This window comes from Bombus vosnesenskii, unplaced genomic scaffold (assembly GCF_011952255.1).
Source record: "Bombus vosnesenskii isolate JDL3184/JDL3185 unplaced genomic scaffold, Bvos_JDL3184-5_v1.1 scf7180000013266, whole genome shotgun sequence".
Taxonomy (NCBI): Eukaryota; Metazoa; Arthropoda; class Insecta; order Hymenoptera; family Apidae; genus Bombus; species Bombus vosnesenskii.
This window is the reverse complement of record NW_022882926.1, coordinates 1,099,693-1,116,005: the sequence shown is the minus strand read 5'-3', so window position 1 is coordinate 1,116,005 and position 16,313 is coordinate 1,099,693. Positions and strand designations below refer to the sequence as shown.

At 33.6% G+C, this 16,313-nt stretch overlaps 1 protein-coding gene across 3 annotated transcripts; it reads right to left on the bottom strand.

Moving 5' to 3' along the window:
* Nucleotides 1-564: 564 nt before the first annotated feature.
* On the bottom strand, nucleotides 565-15,580 carry LOC117243537 (solute carrier organic anion transporter family member 1A5). Of its 3 annotated transcripts, none has more exons than XM_033511118.1 (10): nucleotides 15,406-15,580; nucleotides 7,325-7,585; nucleotides 6,720-6,929; nucleotides 6,183-6,441; nucleotides 5,593-5,734; nucleotides 5,228-5,519; nucleotides 4,934-5,126; nucleotides 4,596-4,851; nucleotides 3,961-4,402; nucleotides 565-3,308 (listed from the first exon to the last, which is right to left on the bottom strand). In XM_033511118.1, exons 1-10 carry the CDS (start codon nucleotides 15,503-15,505, stop codon nucleotides 2,404-2,406), a joined length of 3,060 nt encoding a protein of 1,019 aa, XP_033367009.1. In that variant the 5' UTR covers nucleotides 15,506-15,580; the 3' UTR covers nucleotides 565-2,403. The 3 variants fall into 3 exon arrangements, with proteins under 3 accessions (XP_033367009.1, XP_033367011.1, XP_033367010.1); XM_033511120.1 differs by lacking the exon at nucleotides 15,406-15,580 and adding an exon at nucleotides 8,378-8,641; XM_033511119.1 differs by lacking the exon at nucleotides 15,406-15,580 and adding an exon at nucleotides 8,422-8,641.
* Nucleotides 15,581-16,313: the final 733 nt, after the last annotated feature.

Below are 16,313 nucleotides of genomic sequence, written 5' to 3'. Positions count from 1 at the left end.
GCACAACTCGGAAGAATGTCACTTAATAAAGGTACAGTGTTATGTGGAATTCTGTTGTCGTAAACAATCCCTGTTAAAAATGAAATTGATATCATTAACAATAGAAAAAAGCAATAAATTAGGGGATTTCAATTTGAAATAGAAACTTATTATTTTGAAATTTTTATTTTAATAGTATATACACATGTTTCAATAAAACAATTTTATCTACACCAATCTGTATTTAAAACAACCCGACTTACTATTTGTAAGGATGATTTTTTATTTTTGAAATTCGAAAGAGATACTATATACCTATATATACCTACTTTCTAATTAACGAATTAAAATGGTACATTTATTTGCACAATTACAGTTCAAAATTTGGTGATTGATTTTCATTTTTGTTTGATTTACGCGATTGTATAAACCATTCAAGAACAAATAAATGAGACGAACAAGTTAATTAATAACATATTTGAATAATTTCGTAATAAATATATAAAAGAATTTAACAGATATATATATATATTGAACGTTATAGTATTCGTATTTTATACATAGATATATCAAAGAATAACAATTTGAGTCAAAATTTTTATTATATTTTTGTTGAGTCACATTTTTAATACATAACCAGTGTATAAAACAGTTTATTAAGGTAAGTTAGGTATATTCTGCCTGAAATACATAAAATTAAATAAAAATGGACATATTATACAGTGTTTATATAAAAATATTTCTAAATAAAGAAATTACTATAATTTTAGATATTATTATTAATTATATGAATATATATGAAATGCATCGTCATATATATGAACAATTTAATTTTTCCGATTACTCTTTAATTTTATTTTAATTCGTTCGTCGTTGGCAGTGTTATATAAAATTAATTGTGGTCATACAGTCTTTCTTGATACGTATCGGTGATTAGTTATGTCAATTTGTTTTTTTTTTTTTTTAATATGAAATAGATGTGTTACATGAACATAAATCTAGAATATTTATTTTCTAACAGATTCTAATGAAGTACGAAATTCATCTAATATTTTTAGACGAAGAAAACCTGTACTTAATATATTTCATAAATTTGTTATCAACTTTCAATAATCTTGATCATTTCGCTTGATAGTAGATATAAATTTCCACTCGAGTACTAGAAAATCCAATACCACAGAAGAATTAAACTAAAAATAAAGTAACGATACTTTTAGGATAACTGACCGTATGTTATCTTAACCGTTCCATTTTTTTCGCCGATTCATTATCAGTGGAAATAGATCGAGTTAATTATGTTTGAGTTCTACAGCTAAACACTGTAATTTTCATTGTACTCTAAACATTAATAATCAATCGATTTAATTGAATTGGAATTTTATGGAAATTCTGACTGCTATATTTTTTTCCTATAAATCTTTTTATAGTATAGATATAGTCTGTAGATCGCTAATATTCTTCTACTGAAAATTTTTACCAAATTCAAACTATTGTCAATCACCTGTAAATTTGTACTTTCTATATCTGTTTTGGTCAGTCGTGGTTATAATGGTGTTGTATAGCGAACTGTTTTCATTCCTTCGATATAGATAATTACCAATAAAAAAATATAAGTTGCATATTTTTCTAAATATCCGAAAATTACTCCTTTGTTAATGTTATTTAAAAACTTGATCACTTGTTTGGTGTTCAAGACAGTTTTAAAAAATTAGATATGATTGAACTTTAGCACTAGTTTATGTTTATACAATATAATAGGAAAAGTATATTCTTTTCCTAAAAAAATATACTTTCATGCTAATAAATAATACTGACCTTGCAAAATTTGGAAAGCAAGTTTGGGAAAAATTTATATTTTATCTTTGCACGTCGCATTATACTTCCTCCTTCTAATAGAAGGAGATACTTTATACATTTTTATATTATTCTTAAGTTACATCTTTTTCTTTAAATGCAAAGAATTTAGTCTTCAAAAGTCATAAAAAAACGTATTTTTATGATATTAATAATTTTTTGAGCATTTTTCTGAAATTTCAGGCAAAATTATTTGCTTAAAACTATCTTTGATATACAAAATACTCTCTTTAATTCTTATTTACCTGTACTTAGAAGTATTTTAATTAATTTACTTATATTTCTTCTATTCTACAAAGATTCAATTAGTTATATGTTACTTTACGAAACTACAATTCAGCGAAACAAATTTTTTGCAACATATGATTTCATAACATATGATTTCATTAAGATTAAAGAACTTACTTTTACGTGGTATCTCACATTTTAACGGTTTATGAATAATTGTGCGTATTATAGAATTAAGATTCGACAGATAAAGAAAACTAGCCAAAAGTGTTAAATAAATAAAGTGTCTTTATAGATTTTCGTATAAAATTTCAAAATAGAGATATGTAACATAGTTGTACATTAGAGATCAGTGCGCAGTGTTCCTAGACTGCCCTTACTAGATGCTTTTGTGCTAACGCTTTCGCGGGATTCGGATCGATTTGCAGGAATTTTACCATCCGTTAAGCTGCCGAACCCTGATGAATATTGACTCCTCGAGAGAGGTCTTTTCGGTGCCATAGCTACTAGCGGAATCCCTATTTTACTTTCCATGTGAGTTCCGTTTTCACTTGATCTGAAGGACTCTTCGCCTTCTTCGGTTTGCTGTTCAGCGTTTAGTTCATATCGATCAATAAGTGATTTTACACCTTTCGCGGAAGCACGCGAAACAGGAACATCTACTATTGGTATACCAACTTCGTTGAAATCTCCCTTCTTCTGTACCTCAACGTCTTGCCTCTTTCTCGAAAATTTGAAACTGCTGGTTTCCGAAGAACCATCTATGTGTTTCGCTTGTCTCGGATCCCCGTAGTTATCCGGATTAGGAAATTCACGTCTAAAGAGCGAGCTTTTCGCGGAAGAGCTGCGATCGCTGGTATAAACAGAATCGTAGTCCTTCCCCATAATACGCTTCCGCGATCTTGGTTCCACGCTGCTTAAATCACTTTCTACATCGGAATCGAGATTCAACGGCTTGTATGCTATCCTTGGACTCGATTTTTTTTTGCTTTCTTCGTCGCTAGAACTTAACTCGTCCTCCGACTGTAAATTTCGAATCATTGACTTTCGATTTTGCGTCGTTTGATTCAGCGATGATTTTGAGTCCGTTCGACGATCCCCAGGACCGATGGGACCATATTTCAGAGTTGTTTCCTCTCTCTTGTCTTCCTCTTCTTCCTCATTCTTCTTTGACAGACTTTCATTTAGGGACCTCGTTGATATATTCAGTTCCTCATTCGCGATATCTACTCGAACTTGCGTGTCATCTAAAAAAGGATGGTTTTAATTTAATCGTTCCACTTCTTAATAAAGATAAAAGCTGCATCAATACGACATTTCATTTACGATTTTTCTAACACTGCGGTTAGGAAAGGGATGCCAAGCATTTAATTAATATTCTTTCTTTTCACTATTATTTCTTTCTTCACTGGGGTCTTTGAAATTTACGAAGTTCACGATAATATATTTTTAGACTTATGACAAACTAATCAGTCGTTGAAATTCTTCTTGCATTTTTGATTTTCGTAACATGCTTCTATGTTTATTACTTCCAAAAGTGTTTATGCATTATTTCACGGCTTGTCTAATTGTTTAATTACGACACGATACAAATATCGTTACATACGAAAGATCAGATAACATTGTATCGATGTAATTTAAATAAAATTATATATACGAAGAAAAATTCCGTTCCGTAATATTTAATCATAATATGTAAGAGCTTTAGAATATTTTTCTGAACAATCATGGCTTCAAGTTAAATACATCTTGAATTATAATAGATTTGCGTTAAATGGTAGTTGTTCTTAACATCAGTTGAAAGTTTTTCTAAGTTTAATTATTAAATTATTAGATTATTAATTATTAAATACTTGAGAAGGCTGATGTTCTACAAATCACGGTTGCCAATGTACTTACTATCATGGTCAGGCTTAGTTGGTTCCTCTTGTTGACTAGTCGCAACGTCAGGATTGCGCATCAATTTTCTCAGTTCAGTCGCTGCTGCTGGTTCTTCGTCTTTCTGAATATAAAGCTCCAAGTCTCTGCAGAAGAACCACACTAGGGTTTTCAATATGACAGACAGAACTAATAGTGAACCTGTCATGTAGCACAGATAGTTGCCAAGCTTCAAGCCATCATGGAGATGGCACACAGATCTTTGAGTTCCCCAATGTCGGCACGTTAGATTTGCAATCACATCGTAAAGAATTTTTCCGGGAATATTCGCAAGTATAGCCAAGCACGACATCCACAAGCCTATGCTGATGGCCTTGTCCTGCGTGTTGACTGATCTCAAGATTATCAATATATCTCCCACGAAAGTTGATGCAACTAATATGCACGTCAACAGACTTCCGGACTAAAGGAGAGAAAACTATCATTGACTAAATTATAATCGTTGCTACGTAACTATGTTAAAGAGCTAAATTTATGAAATCCTAGGGTTTCGAAATTTAGAAAATTAAAAATTGTAATTTAGAAAAAGAGATGAACAAAAAAACGAGAGAAATTGGAAAGATATATAACATTTCAAGGAATAGCAAGATACTTGCCTCGAAAAGTATCCAATTATTTTGACAACTAGTAGAAGTGCAAGGTCCATCGATCACTTCCACTTCCATTCCTATCTCTTCTTCTATGCAACTGCAACCACTGTAAATTGTTACGCCATTTATAAATTTGGAAGAAGTGCATCCAGCGTGACAAGGACTATAAAAGACAAAGGTGCCTTTGTTATCGCAGACTGGACGAAAATCAGCGTCATACGAACAGCCGCAATTTCTGTTACAATACTTCAACAGGACGAGACTAAAAAAAAAAATATATACTGAATAATAATGACTAAAATGATTATTGAATTAGCTATTCCATTTGCTGATGATGTACTTACGATCCGTTTCTAGTGGTACCAACAATAGGCTTTTTCTCACAAGTTGAGGCAGACAATGAGAAAATAATTACAGATGCTAAAAGTACGACGATGATACTGTAACCAATGATACACTTAGCACCAGGTTTCGCCTTCGAAATAACTAGGCCAGAAACGATCACGATCAAGGCGACTAGAATAGGTTTCAAGATATCTGAAAATAGGTAATACGTTAACTTAGTCATACGTTATACGACATTGTTATATCTCAAAATTGTATCTCAAAATTATACTGAGATGTAATTCGTATCCTACTTAATATTAATCTTGACGAAGCTGGATCCTCGAAGCCGAGTAACATCCCACTTGGCTTCGGTACGTGAAATCTTGATTGCGCAATGAGATTTTCAAAACTAATAAAATGCACAATCGCCATAACGTAAAGACTACAAGAAACGACTTGGCAAATCAAAGTTTTATTAATGAACAGTCTACCGACCGATGGCCAGAAATTGGAATTACCAGCTTTTCGGCTAACCAATCTGCGAGATGTTCGATTTTGATTGTTGGAACTATGTAATAACGAGGCAGCAGCTTTTTCGACAACCTAGTGGAAGAAATATCGCTTTATAGATACGTGTTTAGTATCATTAAACAGGCAAAAATAATTAGATAATCACCTCAGATGGTAGCATTTGAGGGAACCATGAAAGAAGCAAACCAGGAACTATGAGTAGTATCGTTAGAATTGGTAACCCTAACCACCATGCGCCGATTTGTTCTCTGTAGGACTTTATCAAGCTCAAAGTCACTGCGTCGACTCTGTATGAATAAAAGTTTTCACAAAGCATTGAATATATATTTTGCGTAAGTTATATCAGTATTTTAAATTTTTATTTATTAAAAAATAATTTTGGATATCGTTATTTTGGCTTTTATCAGAACATTGGTGCTCAATAACTTTCAATATTTTTTTTAGAATATCATATATGCAGAACTTTACAGTGGTATCTGCCTTTAAAAGGTTATAAAATAATCGAATTTGCGTAAATTACAATGAAACATAAGTAATACATTTCATTTATAATTTTTATTCGAATGAATTTTTGTTAATTCTATGAACATTTGAAGTCGTTATTTCTTTCTAATTGAATGTTAGTTTGCTATTTATAGAATTTTAAATAAGGCACATTATATATATTTCTGATATATATATATATATATATATATATATATATATATATATATATAAATTAGAAATTTAGCTTACCTGAGACAAATCCACGCCAGGATAGATCCTAGAAGAATGCCGAAAATCTTCGCAGAAATGAGAACACCAATGAAAGCAGCTATGTGTTTTTTCTTTGTATTATCGTCTAAATAGGATATACCCAACGCAAAGTACGCAATGTTCGCAATACCAGATATAATTTGTACAACGAAGATCATTGAAAATGTGAAATAACAGGGCTGACTCTCTTTTGCAACAATCCTAGAAGAAGCGTCGAAACACAGATCTCGACTATCATCTGTAAAATGATATGTTAAAAGTTGTACTTCTCTTCTTTCATTATGTAATACATCAATATTCTATTACTATGTGTAAATTATAATTTATAATCACGACAAGAGGAACAGATTTAGAAAAATTGTGTTTTCATCGAAACTTCAATGCTTCTTATTCTATTAACTGATACGAGAAATTAATCGTATTTGTAAATGTATAAGAAAATGAATTTACTCACGAATACATAAGTCTATTGATAATGATCGAATAAGAAATGTATTATTAATATATATTATTCACCTGCGTATATCGACATATGTGTCATGTTTTCGGTTTCTTCGATAACTTTGGTCTGATGCGTCAGATGAGGAATTATCATAATAAAATACGAAATGCTTTGCAAAAGAACTATACCGCCAATCCATGCAGCTCTGTGAATTCTATCACCCCAATATGCAACGACTACTCCAAGAAGGAAAGGTGTCAAATCAGATATTATAAGTACCCATTCTGCAACATTCAAGGATAGTAATTAGTGATTATCGTTGATTTCCAAATTTCTGTCTTAACGTTCGTACTAAAAATACTTTTGAAACTTTATTTCACAGAATTGTGGTATAATATACAAAAGCCGGTAAAAATCTTCGTCATAGTTACGAATAGACCCCGGATTTATATGCATTTACAGTGAATTTAGTGGAACAAAAATACACAGAATGCACAAGATATAAAATATATAAAATATTCAAAATTGTGTACTCTTTGTAATGTCTAAGAGATGAAATGATTCTCGGCTTAGGTTTTATTTCTTTAATTATGTTTAGAAACATATAAATTTGAACAAATATTTGAAATCTAGTGGCGAAAAGCATTTGTACGATGATAGGAATTTTAGGAATACATGCCCATTACATAAGGATCAAATTGAAATCTTCTTCCGATCGTAGGTCCTGTTATGAAAAGATACGCGTAAGCAGCGGCTTGAATCAAGCCAACCCATGAGAGTAAGCCAACGAAAAGTCGGCGAGTTGCAAATTTTGCTAATTTCGGACATGGTAGTAGTCCACAACCGCAATCTATCGACTGATTCGGTATCGGATTAGCTGGACCAGCAAGGCCACCCTCCACTTCTGATCGCATCACTTCTTGAAGATGTATAGCCATTCCTTTAAAATAAGATCAACTGATAAAGTATTTGCGGTGCTTTTACGTTTCTTCTGTTTACATTATAAATAAAGTTGGTCACGCTACATAAAGAAAATAAATATACATATATTTATTACTGAATTTTTAAATCTCCGCTAATGTTGAAATACCACTTTTAATTTTCCTTGCAAACACGTACGATAACATGTTTGTGTTAATATTCTTTCAAAATAGATAGATATTAAATTTACCGACTGGATATAACAAATATAATAAATATCTACATTGTACTCTGCTAGCTAGAATTAAAATGTTTCATACTTCAGTAGGTTTTGAAGACTATTAAAGCAATATTGAATTACATACTCCACAACTTTGTAATATAATAAATGTTAAACAAAAGTAATACAACGAGTAATTCTAAGCGTAAAAACATGACAATATTTCGTTCGTATTTCGTCATTTTTGATGGGTTAATGATCAATTCTGCTATTACCTACATATATATATATATATATATATATATATATATATATATATTACCTATATATATATATATATGTGTGTGTAACACCAGTTGTAATTCAATTAGCAATGTATTTCACGTGTCTAGCGATTTATGTGTCACGATGAATCACCTGGTGACGTCTCTTAGAACTCGTAGTTTAATTTTTACTGAGATTCTCTGTACCGGAGAATCGTCGTATTTGGCATAATCAGCATTTTACATATAAATTATTTATCGTTTACGACGCGTATATTAAAAACTAGTTCAGTTTTATTGACCATTTCAGTAGCCTTTGTTAACTTACTTTTGTGAGAAGTCGATCGATCAACAACTTCTATTTTTACGCACTGATGAACACGCCGATGTCTGTATCGATGTAACCACGAAAACTCGATGTGCAATCACATGTTGGCATCAATCACAACTGGGTTTCGAGTCGTTTTATCACGTTCGATTGCACGGTTTGTTTCGTTTCACGAAAACGGGTTAATAAAGCGCAAACCTACTAACGTGAGACCAGAGGCGAGGCACTTTTAGTCGACGCACGTTATCTTGTTACAGATACGCTGCTCAGATATCTTTCGATAAAGGTAGAGTGTAATATACGCATGTGCTACAATAGGAGACGGTAATACTCGTACCTCGAGTCAGACAGGAAAAATATTTATGAGATGCGTATGTCGATCGCCGGTTAAGTGATAATCCATAAACTCAATATTTAAATGCGTGAACGATGTAGGTAATAGATAAAAATCTTATCGACGAAAATCTTTATCTGCACAATTACGAGCTCGCACGTATAATATTTAGTAGTCTTATTACATGATTGGAGAAATTTCATCGTGAAATATCATTGATTGATTGAGCAATTTCCTGACAAATTAACGATGAATCGTACGTAATTCTTCGATAATCACGTTACTTATAACGTGGATTTAGTTTCTGATTGAAATTAAATGGATTAAGTAGGTTGTTTTTTTCATATTTTTCATCTTATTTTAATTAGAATTATTTTTCAATTAATCGCGCAAGGGAAAAGCGTGCAGATCAAATAGATGCTTCAGAATACAAATATATCCGAATTTGATTTTATTTCCTTAACCATAATTATTATATCAAATGGTATAAATCATTGCAAACTTCGTACGTTTTGGCAACATGTCTTCAAATTTTTTATATAACATGTGTCTCACTGCGAATAATTTGATATCTCGCTGGTAATAATCACGGTTTACAGATATTTATATCCTAAAGCATATGTTTTACTTGCCTAGTTCTTAGAACAAATGATAACTCTGCGAATTAAAGATAACATAGTTATCAGCTCTTAAGATTATTAAAGAATTTAGAAATTACAAGACCTTCTTCGATACATCAATCAACAGAAAGGATTAAGGAAAGTGAACTTTAAATACAAACAATTTATATAGTTTTTTTTATATAGGTAGATTAATATATGCCGAAATAAAAAGATGGCTCATAATAAAGGTCAATACACATTGCTACATCTAATTCCTTTACGTTATTCACAGACACATACAACTTTTCATTACTGGAAAGTTTGAAATTAATTCATTTCTTCGGATGAATATATTAACATAAATTTGCATATTTAAAATGGCATAAAAATGAACGAACGTTTAATTAATCACCGAAACCCTACAATATCTGGAATTCTTGGGACATTAAGGATATCAACGCCATCAATTCCGGTGTTTGTGGTGCCTGGGAACGAAAAATCTATGTTATAGAACGTATTCGTTCAATTTGGTATTCCGGGTTGCCTGAAACAGCGAGTTGGCAAGGAGAATCCCGAAACTGTCCAATTTCGAAAATGGCATCGGCCGGTTCCACGAGCTTGGCCAAGCTCTAGCGCTTCCAGAAAGGAGTTAGCACGCTTAAGCACACTTAAGTCGCTGCCATAAGAAAATGACGAATGCCAATTAGCATATGAAAAGCTTCCCTCGTTCGCCAGTTCGGTTGGTCGAGCTGTGCTCCACTCTTCGAGGGCTGTTCCTTCGTTCGGGATGCTTGGCAGGGCGATCACGTTTTTGAATATTAAGGGCAGGATTACACCGAGGGCTTAACGCGCAAAATTTAGTCCGGCGGAGCCAGAAACGAAAAGAAATCACCCTTAAGACCCCAGCGTAACGGAGGAATAGGAGACACCAGAAAATCGGCAAGAGGACCGACCAGGGATATACGGCCCTTCCAACTTCTCGACCTTCTCGTCAGCCGCGTTATGCATCATTTTCTTAGCCAATGACACTCTTTTCTAATGATAAATGAATCTGTCTGCTGCTGAAATGGGAATCGGACCGGCCTCTAGCACGCTACAAAAAAATGAATGGTAAAATTTCACGGAATTCTCGCTTTGAGAGATAATTGAAATCGTTTAACAATGAAACTACCAAATATTATTTCGAACTTGTGAAAATGACAGGTTACAGATCTTTTATTTCTTTAGCCATTAAGTTACCTCCTTTCTTCTTTCTAGGATAGTTCCTTAAATGAAAACTTTTCTAATCGTGAAATTAAGAGTTAATAATGACAGATTTAGTATGTAGAGACATAAGGGTATAAAGTAAAATATGCAAAGTAATTACTATCTAAGAGATTGGCAATTCGAACGACGAACTCTGTTACCAAGTTAGAAGCACGCAGGTGCTTTCGACAAAAGTAATATCAATTTTTATTGATGCTAACCTCTATGTCACGGGGGTTGTATGTACCTGTTGTACTATGTACTTATGTACTAGAAAACAGAATATATAATACAGAAAGAACACAAAAAGGTAGATCATTTCGTTAAATTAAACTTTCATGAATTTGTCATATATTAATTGGCAATTTCAAAGAATTTTATCGTACGTAGAAAGATTGTGAATAACGTGTAATTGTCATGGTAATTATCATGGCTTATAAAAGATTTCCTTTCATTCAAATGAAACATTCGTCATTTATTTGATAACATACATAAGTATCCAAAATGAATATCGTTTTAGCGACACCGAAGAATAAATAAAAACAACTGCACGTTTGAAACAATAGGAAAATTCAATTTGCCAGATAAGCACGAAGAGGGATAAATGTTACAAAGTTGCATCAGATAACTGGTGTACGTATGCTTGGAGTTCTGGATGGATGCTCATCAAGGAGCCATAGACGGTAATATGCTCGTTCATAACGATCGCACAACGCTCCAAGTATTATAACTGAAATATAGAAATGTATTTATATACACGCGTATGTAAGTACATCTATAGATATCTCACACAGGAGGATGCAGGCTTTCCATTAGCGGAGTAAGTGACCACCGCTCGCATTTTCTTTGATGTTGGTTAATTTACTAATAACATCGTTCCACGGTTACTCTTCGTCCACCCTCTAAATATTTGTATCGCCAACATATCGACTTGTCCTCGTGTAATTAAGCTACATTATTATTTGAGTGGAAGCAGCCGGGAAAAAGACCCGCGACGTCGCCAAACTTCAACTCCTCCCAAAATGAACTTTCCATCAACCGTACTGCTGAACTACCGCAGATGAGTTTCTACCCTATGTATGCAAACTAACATAAGCCAGGCAAATATGTGTGATTACTGGAAGCAATTGATTTGTTTAAAGAAACTGATATTGTTCACACAGTAATTTAGTACCAAATAAATCGAATATTTAACAAAGGTTCATAAGAACAGTGTTAGTTAATTCTACGATACAGTCATATGCAATACTGTGATGTTTGATCAGATAGATTTTTTACTTTGTGTGCACAAGAGTGATTTTAATTAACACCGAGAACGAAGGTATGACAAGTAAAAGAAAATGATAGAACAAATGAACACTGTTTTTATACATCTGTAATATTAATTCAAATTATATACAATATCGCGACTGTATATATTAGTATTGAAATTATTATTGTGAATTTTACATTGGAAAATCAAAAAATTACAATTACAAACTCATACGAATAGAAAGATAGGTATTTATAACAATTAGATCATCTTACAAATAATATAGTTCTTTTATAAGGTTAATTTTTATATTTAGTACATGATTATATCTAGTATATTATTGTATTTTCCCTTGTTTTTCGCAATTGTTACTACCTTTCTACTAAATTTTTCACTCTTCTTTTATAAAATAGACGTGACGATTATAGTGGCAAATTGCATATTCGTCAGAAAAACTGTATTACATAACAACACAACTTAAAAACACGCTCGACCCACCAAAGTGGCGAACAAAGATGTACCAATAACAAGTATATCTTAAGCAAAACAAAGATATTGTACAGGGAGAAACGTTTTAGGAGCTGTTTGAACATTTCACAACTTCCTTACGCGCATCTAACCGAGAACTTTCTGAAAGTATAATCTTGAACGATCAGCGTAAGATGAAAAAAAAAGGGTAGGAAAAAGAAAGACTGTCGAGGAGGGTTGAAAATCACGAACGGCCGTCTCAAAATTGGAGAGGGGCGGAACTAGAGGAGGGATCGCCAGTTCGGCGATCTTAGCAGAGGATTACGTAGAATTAAATCCTGGTCGGGGGCGTGCCCCCGTAACACTTAATTTTTCCCCCGATTTTTTAATCTCCCGGTAAATATCGTCCCACTCTGTCCCCCTTTTCCCAACCAGTCGGCCGTTCACGTCTTCTGCGCTCTCTCTTACCATCGTCAAAGGAGAACCCATTTAAAAACCTCATCAATGCTTAAGCCCCCGCGCTACCATAGGAACTAATCCCTCCTATTTTAACGCAGGACGAAGGTGAGAGAAGGAACGAAGCGGGTAAGAAGAAGAGAAGCAGCGGTACGCGCTTTTAAAAGTAAGACTCCGCCTTTATTAGTAGATACAACAGTTTTATTTCCACCGAAAAAAGGCAAAGGAGGCAAAAGAGAGATCCCACGTATCGCGTCTCTCGTTGTTTCTTTCTTCTTTCCACTTCCATCGAGTTCTTAACTCGAACGAGGCCCCCGTCTTCGAGAAACGAGCTTACCCAGTGCTACGACCTTTCAGACACGCCTAATTGGCAGCCTCTGTCAACCGGGCAAAAAACTGGTAACACGTCGCCTCTGAAACTTTAACGATCACGTAATCGATATATCCTTCATAATATCGTTTTCACGGCTTTCGACTTTCATTTGGGTGATCAAACCTTTTACCTTGTATATATCGATATAGTTCTACAGCAACTAAAATTCAATTTCGTACGAAATGTAGCCAATTAACGATGCACAAGTGTCATACCGAAGATATGCATATTTCGATTTTATGGTTACTAAAGTTATATTAAAGTATTGATTCACGTTTGTCACAACGTTTCAAAGCGTAAAGCGTCTAAAATGGATGTATACTCCGAAAGAGTTACATGCACCGGTTCAGTTCTAATTTATTCCGAACCAAAGTGATCTTTCCAGTCAGTTTCGCTATTCTACTCTACATAGGTATCTCAATACCTTATTTACATATTCTATTCTATTCTACATAGATATCTCAATATCTTACATATACAGTTTAGTAACGTTAAAAAGGACTGTAAATGTTACGAGCAGCAGATTTCTCGGACGTCGCAAATGTTTCAATCGAGCTGGTACATTTCTTTGAAAACATATTTGTTGAAAACATTTTTCACGAGCATCGAGCTTTGGCCGGGCTCGTGATACGCGGACGAAACAAGCTCGCGTCGCGACTGTAATACGCTTTAAACTGTTAATAGAGTATCGTGGACCGTGTTTGGCTGCGGTTGAATCTCAAGTGTTGGGCTAACATTCATGATGAAATTAATCTGGAGCGGCCGATCGGGGGTAGTGTAGCCGTCGGTTAAAAAGCTCCTGGCTTTCGTCGGTGGACCATCCCATAGGTTTGTCCCCTTCTCGTTGACCTCGACCCTTCCACGGGATTCATTCAAATACGAACGCGGTTGTTGCCGCTGTATTCGCGTGTGTAAATGTCCGTCTGCGACTCTAACTTTGACCGGTGATCACTTGTGGCAAGAGTCCACTAACAATATACCGTGCGTGTTGTTGTACGATTAAATATATTCGTTGATTTTTATCGTTTTACTCTGCGATTTCGTGCGTTTTATCAAAGGAAACGTACAGATTGCGGAATATATTTCTAACATTCGGAATCCGGTGTTGTGTTTGCTCTGTTCGGCCGAAATTGTTGCGTAAAACAAATCGAAGTAATCGTTGAATGTCTATCGATTCAAATCTTTTTCTCTTTTTTTTTTATTCCACGTTTTGAATCGTTCAATCCTTTCGATACTTGATAATACGGAGCTATATTACATTTTGACTGCTACATGGATGCTCGTACCGACAATTTGACTACATCAATTCATCCTTTGAAGTTTATGGTATAATAACCTCAGTTTCTTTCTCTTTGTTCTCCGTTTGCTTTTTTAAAGGAAATACGACGCAGGGTTTTCCATAAAAGCACTGATGAGATAACAGTCTTCGACCTAACGAAACCACGGCAGGGGTGAAAGACGAGCGCTTAACATGACAATAGCCACTCAGGGAAACTCACACCACTCGCCTACAACGTATTCCCATCGGACTCAATGCAAAGGTGGATCACGACTAAGAATTACAAAGCTTTTATGAATCACAGATCCTGATAAATCGTTCTTTCAACGCGTCTCCCTCGTTAATCTTTACTATTTCTCTGAACAAATTAGCGATTCTCTTAAAAACAAGCAATTTTTTTTTAAACAAATCTTACCGTTCAATTTTATGTCACGTATAGACACATATATTATAATATGTGAAATACATATACGATAAAGTATCTAGTTAACTAACATTCAGTATCTAATGATTTAACCTTCAGATTCGTATAAAACAATTAAACTTGCTATATACAATACTATGAGACACTTTTCATCTTTACCAATATCTATAGTAACGAAACAATGATAAAATATTACGTACTCTAGTTTCAATAAGAAAAAATATCAAAGACAAGACAATGACTAAAATAACATATAGCAGAATTAATTTACAACGAGGAAATTATTTGAATCAAGTAAGAATTTCAGGCTTACATGAAAGTAAAACATTGTAGTGTTATTGGGTCGTAGGAAGGTTTTCGTTCGCTGAATATAAAACAGAACAAGTAAAACTGTAATTAACGAAATAATGTAAATAGTATAACAATAATGATTCTCATTCGACACGATTATTTAAGACTTTGTTTCCCTGAACTCCCTATAGAAAGTACGACAAAGGTACGGAGTATAAAAATAATGTGTAAAGAAAATCCGTATAAACACGCTCGTATGTCAACAATTCCAAATTACAGCTTATTTTCTGTTATAATTACTTACTGCGTAGGAAAATTTCAAGGAGCATCTCTGATTTCAATAAAGATGCGACCACGTTTTCTCGTGAATTGTTGAAGTCGTTCGCAAAGATCGGGTATAACATAAATTTTCACGATAGTCATAATCTTAATAAACGTATCCTGCTTCACTAAACTCACTTTGTGTACTGACTGGTCGATCCACGATACCTGACTGTGTTTACGTTTGGTTTCATAATCCTCCGAATCTTGCAGAAAAACAGTAAACAAATATCCAACTACATTGTGCCTACTCATACACAGAAGGATACAGCATATAGTAGACAGAACAGAATAGAATAGAATAGAATTTTTTTGGTATCTTTGTGTCCTAAATCCAATTCTACTTAATTTCTCAGATGCAACGAAATGCGTATTCTATACGTATTTACAATATTGACTATAAGTATTAAATTCAACGTGATTTCATTATTTTCACTTTTACTTTATATATATATTTTGGATCGAAGGGAATAAAAAGAACCAGATTAATTCTGGTTATTCAGTACTGTAAAGTTCTGCATTGTTCAGCGATGAGAGATTTGAGTATAGGCAAGCGATAAAGATGTTAGTGTATAGTGGGAGAAAAACTTGGTCGAGTTCTATAAGAATGGAAACATCTAACCCATTGAAATGTAACATCTTTTTGCATTTTCTTTTAGTTATTCATCAACGGATTAAATAAAAATGCTTGCTTAAAAATTGCAACATATTTAATGTAAAATAACAAATAAGGTGAAATTTCTTAGAATTTCCTAAAGAATTTAACGAACGAGTGTTCTAATACTTTTAATCGCTAGTGTGTATTAGAACTTATTAACTATTGATTGTTATAATTAATATTCAGCAGCGATCGCAGATTACGGCAAATATCTCGGTTCGCAATGAAATTAC

What these genes read in the sequence shown, in the direction of transcription:
- LOC117243537 (XM_033511118.1), bottom strand. Translation starts at nt 15,505, where the DNA reads ATGTTATACCCGATCTTTGCGAACGACTTCAACAATTCACGAGAAAAC. An exon ending in CCTTGAAATTTTCCTACGCA is followed by an intron (nt 7,586 to 15,405) that starts GTAAGTAATTAT and finishes CTTATTTTAAAG; the next exon opens with GAATGGCTATACATCTTCAA. An exon ending in GGTACCACTAGAAACGGATC is followed by an intron (nt 4,852 to 4,933) that starts GTAAGTACATCA and finishes TTTTTTTTTTAG; the next exon opens with TCTCGTCCTGTTGAAGTATT.